The sequence below is a fragment of the Polyergus mexicanus genome, unplaced genomic scaffold, assembly GCF_030449975.1.
Source record: "Polyergus mexicanus isolate NDT 795.1 unplaced genomic scaffold, iyPolMexi1.0 SCAF_26, whole genome shotgun sequence".
Taxonomy (NCBI): domain Eukaryota; kingdom Metazoa; phylum Arthropoda; class Insecta; order Hymenoptera; family Formicidae; genus Polyergus; species Polyergus mexicanus.
In genome coordinates this window covers 4,670,301-4,681,590 of record NW_027223346.1, presented here as the reverse complement: position 1 = coordinate 4,681,590, position 11,290 = coordinate 4,670,301, and the positions used below count along the sequence as shown (strand labels likewise).

General features: G+C 29.0%; 2 protein-coding genes across 4 annotated transcripts in view; both read left to right on the top strand.

Annotated features, from left to right (window-relative positions):
* Positions 1-404: 404 nt before the first annotated feature.
* On the top strand, positions 405-5,223 carry LOC138943297 (uncharacterized). 2 transcript variants are annotated; one of them, XM_070314006.1, is made up of 9 exons: positions 405-575; positions 783-863; positions 1,348-1,550; positions 1,641-1,794; positions 2,131-2,216; positions 2,315-2,420; positions 2,774-2,904; positions 3,227-3,522; positions 4,080-5,223. In XM_070314006.1, exons 2-9 carry the CDS (start codon positions 788-790, stop codon positions 4,216-4,218), a joined length of 1,191 nt encoding a protein of 396 aa, XP_070170107.1. In that variant the 5' UTR covers positions 405-575; positions 783-787; the 3' UTR covers positions 4,219-5,223. The 2 variants fall into 2 exon arrangements, with proteins under 2 accessions (XP_070170107.1, XP_070170108.1); XM_070314007.1 differs by lacking the exon at positions 405-575 and having other exon boundaries at positions 730-863.
* Positions 5,224-9,350: 4,127 nt separating this feature from the next.
* Positions 9,351-11,290, top strand: part of Dsb (debris buster) — a 35,609-nt gene continuing 33,669 nt past the window's right edge. For both annotated transcript variants that reach the window (XM_070314324.1, XM_070314322.1), the window contains exon 1: positions 9,351-10,325. The gene's annotated coding sequence lies outside the window, so the exon portion shown is untranslated. The remainder of the gene's footprint in view (positions 10,326-11,290) is intronic.

Genomic DNA, 11,290 nt, shown 5'->3' with positions numbered 1-11,290 from the left:
AAGCAGTGGTATCAACGCAGAGTACTGTTTGATGAGTTCTATTTTAATTATAATTGTGCTATTCTGAAGAATATTTGAAATTTTCGAAGCAAGAGATTAATAACGTTATAACCTTAAGATGTACACACATTCTTCTCTCTCGTATTAATAGTTTTTCTATATGTTATTATAAACTTCACGTTACGCGCTTGTTCAAATATGTATACACATTCTTCTCTTTCTTATTACCTCTCTCTCTCTCTCTCTCTCTCTCTCTCTCTCTCTCTCTCTCTCTCTCTCTCTCTCTCTCTCTCTCTCTTTCTCTCTTATTATTTACTTTTTCTATATAAGCGTATATTAAATCGAGTTGAGTTTACGATCTGATGGAATATTCTGGAATATTGCTAGGACGTAAGAATGGGGGATAGGTCGTATCGTCGTGATGTGAATCAGTTCATTCTCCCATACACGTATCGTGTGTACGGACGTCCGTTAACATAAACTCGAGTTAATTACAGCAGCAGGACTGCAGAATTTTTATAAATATCAAACTGTGCTGAAATTATATAAGTGATATTTTATAATAATAAAATAATGTAAGTATATATGCTCACTTGTTTATCAAATTTATAAAGTTCTTACATTTTGTCGCATACACGCGCAAATAATATTTTATTATACATGTTAGAAAAATAATCTTTAAATTACAATCTTATTTTTTTTTAAATTAATAATGGAATCAGATAAAGAAATATAGAAATTTATGAATATAAACAAGTGGGTATATCTTTAATTTATATCAGATATAATGGAAGAAACGGTCGCATTGATCAAATCATGCATAATTTCGAAGAAAGGAGGTGTACCGATTAATGATCTAAACGGTGAGTTTTATTATTCTTCGAGAAGCTTAATTAATATTTTTATTTAGATTTTTGTGTGTAAATTTGCTATTCATATCTGCGTAACATTTATATAAATAAAAATGATCAGAAAAATTCATCGATTTTTCTTTTAGATGTTAATATTTTAAGAAATATTAATACATTTAAATTAGAGATATTATAATATAAATTAGAGACTAAAAATTTATAAGTTAATGTTTTTTACATACAGATTACGCATTTATTAGTTTTAATAACATTTATAAATATTTTAAACTAACTTATGTTAGAGCAAAACATATTTCTTTAAGATTAAAATTACTTATAAATATATACATTCATCTATTTATATTATTTAAACAAGAGAATACTCTTTCATACTCAGAATTTTTTTTTTTCCTAATACTATTTAAATTAAAGACACTTTCTGTACAATTTAGCATTTATAAATTCAAGTATTAGAAAAAAAATGCTGTTTTCGCAGATGAGTTTCAAAATCTGGTCGGAGAATTCATACCTTACCGTAGATTAGGATTTTCAAGTCTCCGTGCACTTTTACGAACCATAGATGGTTTGGAGACAAGTTGGAACGAATTTGGCGAACAGGTGTTAAGGATAAACGATTCTAAGATTGCTCATATCGATAGACTCATACGCTATCAAAAGGTCGACTATTCGAAAACAAGAGTACGTTCGATGATTCTCACGGCAGTGTTATAACACGTAGTAATTATATTAGAGATTCGGAAAATAAAGAAATTGTAAATTTTGTTTTAGAACAAATATTATAAACAATTTGCACATCACAAGACCAATTCTGAATATAATGATGAGCGTAGGCAAAGAAACAGAACAGTGCACAATACCAATCGTGCCAATAGACGAATTCAAGGTTTCGATTATCATCGTAATCCATACTTGTTAAAAAACAGTAAGATATTTCTCATTCGGCATATTCGGTTTTGAACTATTATCGCTTAGGAAATAATATTTTATTAAATATTTTATTATATGTAATTATGTATTATGTATTAAAATTTTTTTTTATTGGTTTAATTTGCTCATTATTTTTGTTCCTTTTTAGAAACATTTTATTGTACAATTTCAGATTTATCAATTTTTATATGTATTTTCTATAGTTTTGAGTTTTATTTTATCTTGATATTTTAATTGTAACGCAAATCACTTAGAATAATTTAATCGAAGAATCTTTTCTTACGAGAAAAAAAAATTTCGAGACAAGTTGTAATACTTGTTTATATTTCAGACAGCTTTCATGAAAGTAATAGCTTCTCGTACGAAGAAGAAAATCATCGTCCGGTGGTAATAGAAATGAATGAAACGAAACAAAGTGTGAGTGTATAATAGAATTTACTTTTGAGGTCCATCAAATAAAATCCTCAGCGGTCTTTCTCGAAAGTAATATTTCGAAATATTATTTAATATTCCAGACTAGCATACATGAACCTATTGCAAATGGCCAGCAATTACTTGGCGATGATTTTTTCTTGCAACTCGCAATACGAAATCTTCATCTTCCCATTTGGAGATATAAAGGTACAAAATTTTTTTTTCCTGAAATTTCCAGCAAGTTCTATTGTATTTTTGCAAAAATCTACGTTATTTTTCTAATTATATTTTTTGACTAAATTAAAATCACACGCATACAATTAAAGTCGAAAATTTGTTTTTGCAATTATTATTTGTTTAATTAAAATTTTTGAATAATTTGTTTGATTAAAATTATTATTGCCATCTATTAAAGTCATAACAAGCGCAAAACAATCATATAATACGCAACATAATAATAATGGAAAAGTTAAATTCTCTCGCAGGATAGATTATATATTTCAAAATATATATATAAAGCGTTACGGTTTTTATATTAATTTGATTATTTTATTTTGCAGATAATTTAGCCTTACATTGTGGTTTGTGCATCTCTGGTCAAACCATAAGCAATTGTACTCGGGCTTTGAGGAATATTAGCACCATCTCCAATCGTGTCGTGATCTTGCTTGGTTCAGTCGATGTCTACAATGTAAGTTAATTTGCCTCTAGCCTATGTGTTTTCAAGCAAATATAATACTACGTAAATAATCTTTGAAGAAACTTGTAAGTGTATTTATTTACATACGGAATGTACACATACATACATATAATATAGATGCCAGTAGTAGGGAATTGGGCTGAAGTAAAAACGCCAAGCACTATAAATGAAGCGCAAATTCTTTCTTTCTAATATGACTTTATTCATAATTCAGCATAATATTTTATAATATTATTCATAATTCTTCATAATATAAAATTAGATTTTTATGAAAATAATAATTTATTTAAATAATGTTCAATTACTTTCACAGGGCGCCACTTGCGAGGAAATGATATACGATATGACGGAACTCTTGCAAGTTCTCCGGTCCAAATTTCATCTTTCGAACTCGGCTATCACTATCTGCACGCTTCCACCCTTGGCCAATCTCGGCATTTATGCTTATAAGAAACAAAGCTTGGCGTTATTTTGCTTTAATAATTGGATCAGATCTCTGGCTGACGATGCATCTAGAAGAGGCACTTCTTTCGAGAGCTATCCGATAATAGATCTGTTCGAAAGCTTCTGCAACGAAACATACGTTACGGAATATGACTGGTTTCAAACGTAAGTGAAATAATCCAGTTCTGAACTTGCCATAACTTTTGTCGTACACAAATTCTCTTGTCGATCTAAAATTGAGTCTTCTTCAACAAAAATGTCTCTCTTGATGCATATCAATAGCTTTTAAATTATAAACATTTAAAAATATAAACATTTAAAAACAATTTAAATCCTTTGAAATTAAAAATAAATAACAAATTCTTAAAACTTGCTCAATAGGTATGTGTATTTTATATAAACATTATTATATTTTAAATAAACATTATTGTCGCAAAATTTTAATTTTTAAGACTTGATTACTAAGATTTTTAACGTCCAAGGTTAGGAAAAAAATATATTGAAAAAAATGGCATCTAAACAAATTGTTAATGCTATTGTTGAAAGATAAATTCTAAATATATAAAATCTTGTATCTGCAACATATAATAATTAATTTTCTATTGCAATATTTTACGTATATATATATATATATATATATATATATATATATATAGAGAGAGAGAGAGAGAGAGAGAGAAAGAGAGAGAGAAAGAGTGTGTTTAATTATTAATCAATTTTAGGCAAGCACGTAGAGTGTCTGGAACTAAACATTCTTATGTGCTATGGAATAATAAAGGACGTAAGCAAGCGATGAACCTCATTTGCAAAAAAGAAGACACAGAACGCTCCAGAAGTCCCAACTCATTGCGGATGCAATGAGAGTTAATAGGGATCTTCCACTATATACGGATCGCGTATAATAAAAAAAAACAGGACGATACATCGCGGAAGACCTTATTCGTCTTTCACGACGACAGCTGTTTCGAGGACCCTCTCCGAGATGTATCCTTCTGCTTTCTTCGTAGATGCGCGTTCATAATTAAATCCAATTTGTGTTTATTAACAATATATTGTACATAGAACACAATGAAAATTTGCAATGTCGACACACACGTACACAGAGGATAAATCGCTTTATCGTGCTTAGTTGAACGACTGTTGTGTAAGATACTAATTAAAAAAAAAGGAAGCAGGTTTCACTTTATTTCAAAGATTAGTGTAAAGCAGCAAGGTAAAACAGTTCAGGCTCTATACAAGTTTTTCAGGAATATATAATTTAAAAAGTTTTATCTTTCAATGCATGTTGAGATCTTATCGGTCATTATATAATTTTGTTTGTTTGCATCTCAAAAACATATGCGGTTGCAAATCTCTTATTGTCTGATTATTAAAGGATTAAATTATTTTGAATTGTAAACGCCCGCTTCACGGTATTCGGAAAGTTTAAATAGGAGACACCCAACAAGCTCGTATTTAAGTATATCAGAAAAGTATAGTGCATTTTTTAATTAAATGCGGGTAATTTAAAAATGACACGCATACCTTTTTGAAAATTGTACAGGCGAACTTTAACAATTTTCCATGCTGTGCTAAAAATTAATTTTTCTTTAAATAATTTTTTACACATAAATTTAATTTATTATCATTACATTTAATTTAATATAGCGATATATTTGATAATAATTATTATAAAAGCTCTTTCTATAAAATATTAATTTTTAATAATATTATTTATTAATGATATAAAAGATTCAAAAATTTATATTAATTTATAACATAAAACGTTATATAAATTTATACAGTTACAGAGTATTTTTCTAAATATATTTACGAAAATTATTATAAATTTGAGAAAATTCATCCGCTTTCAATGTGAATAAATTAACAACCGTATTTCATGAAATATGACCGGGATTTAATGATTAAATTTAATGATTAAATGTATAATAGAAATTTTTGCAGAGAGATTAAGTTATGAAAAAAAAAAAAAACTAAATGTTTATAAGTATTATAAAAAGTTATGCGTGTATGTGATTTCTTAGTATGTCTATTTAAATTATTTAATTATTATAATAACTAAACTAAATAGTTTTATATAAACAATTAAATTAAATTAAATTATTTAATGTTGTGTAATTATTATTACAGTTGTTATGAATCTAAATTTCGAGGAAAATTGATAGAATAAGCGAAATAATTGATTTTTAAAATCAATCTTTTTTTTATTAAAATTTAAAAATAGTCTCTATAATTTACAAAGCAATATTGCTAATTCAGAGTTTGTGGTTTAAAAATGGAAATGTTGCGTTTTCAAATTAATCTTAAACTTTAGGAATGAATGCGAGAAATTATTTTTTAGCGGAAACAATGCGAAGGGCTTATTAATATATTATGACGTGCAATTAGAACAATTGTGATAATAATTGTGATAAATGTTATAAATAATAATAATAGATATGATAGCAATATACATTCTCTTTAAGCTGTTAAAGGCTAGTTATTAATAGCCATTAATAACAATGAGATAATACACTGTTGGTTATTAATATTGCAATACTATATATTCACATTTATATATATATATATATATATATATATATATATATATATGTGTGTGTGTGTATATATATATTGTGTTTGCAATTTTAATAGCCAGCAGTGTAATATAAATAATAAGAAAAATAATAAATATAATATAAATCGTAGACAAATGTATAAATATAGAAATGTAGAAACATGTCGAATTTATGTAATTATAAAGTATTGCAAGTATTATGATCAATAAATCATCAATACATATACTTATTAACTTTTTCTCCCTTAAAACACATATGCAAGAAGATAAAAATATTATATAAGTTGTAATATAGTCGCAAAAAATATTTATTTATATATGTAACAGATTTCTTTTTCAATGTACACTTTGTTCGAGCTTTTCTCTCTTTTTCAACTTCTATTTTATATATATTATTTAATATGCAAAAAATGACAAAATTTGTCACACATACAGATACACATATACGTACATATATTGATATCTGTTTTATTTTTCTGAAAATTCTTATTAAACATCATATATTCCGTATAATATGCGCCTAATCTGAATATATATCTGAAATTAATATTCTATTCTTATTTAAAAAAAAGCTTATTTAAAATAATTACTAAATTATTAATTTATTAAAACAAATATATATATAACACAGAAAGAGAGTAAGAAAAAATAGGTTTTTTTCTGAATACAATTAAGAAATAAATTTTTTAAATTCAACGTCAACAATTTATTATAGAATCTAGTTTTTACATATGCTTTTTCAACGATTACAAATATATATTTAATATATAAATATTTATTTTTTCTTTAATAAAGTTAATAGTAATAAATAAAATAGTAATAAAATTATAATAAAAAAATCTGATAGCGACTATATGCCATGTTATTTTACATGATATTTATCAAGTATTGTATTAAATATAATAAAAAATAAATTCTATTGTACTACATATATTTTATATATAAAAAAGACTTAATGTATAATATTTGATAAAACTGTTTTCAACAAAAATTATACAAAAGATTAAGATATTATACTAAATAAATTCTATTATCTTATTTAAAAGAAATGTTTTATTCTTTAAAATTATTTCACTAAGAAAAAAATGAGTTTATTAAGATCATTCTTTTTCCTAAATATCTAAACACACACACACACACACACACACACACACACACACACACACACAATAGTATATATATAACATATATAAAATGTAAATAAGATATATTTATATGTATAACATAAAAGAAAATCAGAAATACCTAATAACTTTATCCTTAAAAACTAATTAGCATATAGTCGGCAACATATAGTCAGTTTTTACATTCATAAAAATATTTAAAAATAATTAAAAGTAATTATATTTAATATATTTGTTATGCGCTCTAGGAAATCAAAAAATTAATACAACATTAAATGTAATTACAATGTTCTAACAATTGCATACTTTAGCTAATTTTACTTTTTCTTATTTGAATATAGGAGTTTTTTAAACATTCGATTCCTGATATTACCTCGCTCAACTAAATCTGTGAATTACAATTAGCAGCATTAAAATGTGATAAGTCTTCTGGAATTTTCTTGCTAATATATGTATATAAATTATGCGATTATTTATGCAAACATTGATGAATACTATTAAAATATACATAATGTTGGCCAAGACTGATATGTTAGCATAAAAAATTGTTGTTTGAACATTTAATTGGAATGATTATCTTTCTTTGTTATTTATGTAAAATTAAATAATTTTATATATAATTTGTGCAATTATATAGATCCATGCTTTTTATTTATATAAAAAAATACGCCGCTTTTTACGTAATAAAGTTGAACTGGTTTATGTGTCAAGCAAGTGTGTAGAGAGAGAGAGAGAGAGAGAGAGAGAGAGAGAGAGAGAGAGAGAGAGAAATAGAGATTTATGAACTATATTATTTATCATTGACGTGCGGTTTATTTGTTGCGCGTAATGCGACGTTTGACGTACGTCATTGTGTTTGCGATATCTATCTAATTGTAATCATATTTATCTAAAACTAATCTTTTTTTTTTTCCTTTTTTACTCCGGAGTGACTTCTGACATTACAACTTCACCTGAACAAGACTTTACTCCTCTCGTTTGACGTGATACGTATTATTTTCAATCTGTAACGTAACATTTAATGTGATTACAAGAATTCAATGTTTCTTGAACGACTTGCCTATTTACAGTTCGCATTCTTGCGGTTTCCGCTCGGCGGTCTTTAATCCTAGGGGTTCGGACGAGTCATAGGACCTCTAGTGAAGAAACGCGCGGCGGTAATATTCGTTTTAGTCTTTTTCTGAAAACCATAATAATGGTACATACTTCTCCGAGGTTCGTAGTATACGATGTTTCACTTCCGCTTTTTTGTACACTTACAACTGGTAGCGCTTATCATTCCGTAGGAATCGCTAACCGTGCCGGAGAAACTTGATTGATTTCATTATACGAGAATATATAGTGTAGCGAAAGGAAAAGTTAAAATTATTACTACTGTGATTCGTTTACTTTGTATCGCATGCAATAAAGTACTCACGCACGTAGCGAACAGCGTCGGATCCATCACCGAAGACGAAACAATAAAAATAGCAACTGCGACGACCAATGAAGCATGCATAGTACACGCACGACAGTCTGTAAAAAAACCGGAAACAAATGTCTGTTCTATGTAACATAAGTTAACTTTACGTCACGCATAGAATTCTTCATTTTCGCATGCAATATATACAATGTGTGTGTGTGTGTGTGTGTGTGTGTGTGTGTGTGTTGTATATTGCCGTCCCGTTTTAATAATTAAAGTATTTTTTTTATTCATATTTTTTTTCTTCATTGAGAGTTAGATTGATGTACGTTCTTTTATGAGGATTTATTTGTTCGTCTATATTATAGTTATACCTATACTATAGTATATTATATCTATTGTAATTTTATATGTTAATTTAAATTATCATTAACAACTTAAATTATTATTAACAATTTGATTAAATCCAACACACACATTAATATAAATTAATTACATATATAATACAATTAATTTATATAACTTAATGATAACATATTATGAATCGAAATAATTTGAATTATTAAAACGAAATAGTTATCGTCTGGTCTACACTAATTTTGATTAATGAGCGAGCGACATGGTAGACAATTTTAGAAATTCGACGCTCACTTTAATGTGCAATAAAGATGTTGAAAAATTTTTTGCGGAGAATTGCCATAAAAATCGCATCGAGTTATCTCGACGCAAATGTGCAAAGTGTTAAATGTATCGTCGTTCAGCGACGAAGCCGTGTTTTCGTGAAATCGGCGAAGTTAATATCGACAATTTGCATGCGCTCACTTGTCCGAGCTTATACTCGGCGCTCTTTCCCTACCACCAACATTCGATGGGCACTCGGTGGGTATCTGGTGGGCACCTGGTGGTCTCTGTAAGCGGCGGCACCACATCGCACTATCTCCTCGCTCGCTATTCGATAGATCGTGGACCGCGCGCGTACATCCGAACGTTACATCGGTCCGTCTCCTCTCGATTTCTTCTCCTTCATTCACCACCTTTTTCCCATCTCTATCCTCCCTCTCACCATTCCCATCATTTTCTTTCTTAAGCTTCTTAGATAATCCGCTATTTTCTCTTTCTCTCTTTTTTTCTCTGTCTCTCTCTCTCTCTCTCTCTCTCTCTCTCTCTCTCTCTCTCATTCTCTCTTCCCTATATATGCATTGATGCCTCGCGAATTAAAAAAGGGGCTCGCGATCGTTCACCAGGAATAATTCGTGGAAATGCAGCGAGTGATCTTCGCGCTCCGAGTGTCATCGCGACTTCTTACTGTGATCGATACTACCTATTGATGAACGCTTTGTTTTCGACAAAGACCAAATAAATGAAGTTTGTGACCGTCGACGGAAAGTGACTTTACGAAGTATTACGTTTGTCGCCGAGTTCTCGTCCGTTCACGAATTGTGCTCCGATAAATCGACAAATATATTAATCGATCGATCTTTCGGTATGACAAGGTGATCTAACCGTGTTGAGGAAGACAGAGGGAGATACGAATAGGTGACGGCTCGATATTCGGCGATTTTTGATAATTGGCCATAAGATTCGGCGAAGATCGAAGATATCAGAGATCCGGACGAAGTCAAAACGCATAAGTCACACCCGACAGCAGGATAGAGAAACTTGTCCGGTGTCTCTTTCGCCGCTCTTCCCACTCTCTTTCTCAAAGAGCTTGTTGTGAGTTACATAAAGAGGGATTTTAGTGGTCAGTTAATGAACCCGGCTGTGCGCTCACGCAAGGAACGTCCAACGACGACGACGACGACGACGACGACGACGACGACGACGACGACGACGACGACGACGACGACGACGAAAACGACGAGGACGACGGCTGAGTCGGCATTACGTAAGTAAATATGAATAATTTGTCATCTGAAAGCGGCGAAAAATGTAGCCCAAGAACACGGTCGCGTAATGCACGCATCGAAAAATGCATCGGCAGAGAAAAGTGACCTGTAAGGAACAAGTATACGGAAAGAGACATAAACGGACATTTATTTTATATGTCTCCAGATTTCAATTTTTTTTATGATTTTGAAAATGCTAATAAATAATAGTGAAAAGAGGGAGAGGAATAACTGTTAATAAATCTTTAAATTATTAAAATCAAATAAAACGGATTAAATACGAATAAGCAAATAGCAAACTTTTACTTTTAAGTCAGAGTTTTATTGAATAATATTTTTAAAGATTGATAAGATTATTTACGCACGATGACATTTATCGAGCGCATTTTTTCTTGGGAGATACCGGTATCATTCGTGCGTGCAAATCTCGCTATTATACGTTGCATGCAATCGCATATTTACGATTAAATCGGCCGATTTCTACCAACCTGTATTGTATATACCGAGCCTCATAACATTTCAGTAATATTTTTTAAATCTTTTTAATCTATTGTAAGCCGTAAAATTTGACTTGTTTTACGTGTGTTTTAAGAGAATTAAAATTTTTTAAATTAGAAAAATTAAAGATATTTTAAAATATAAAAAAATAAATTTATAATAAAGGAATCTATTTATAAAAAAAGTACTTATAAAAAGCTTAAATTTTGAAAGTATAGAAAAATATAACAATAAAGAATTTTTGTGGAAAGATTAGAGTAGAAAATAAAAGAGTATAAAAAATTATTAACTATAATATTGTATATACATGCAAAAAAAATTGTTTTATATTTATTGCTCGTCTTCAATAAAAGATTGGTACAAATCTTCGGATTATAACATATAAAATAGCGACCAATATTTCTGACCTGAATATATGCATCTTGACATACTTAATAAGTTCATAGAAGATTAGCCACACAACAAT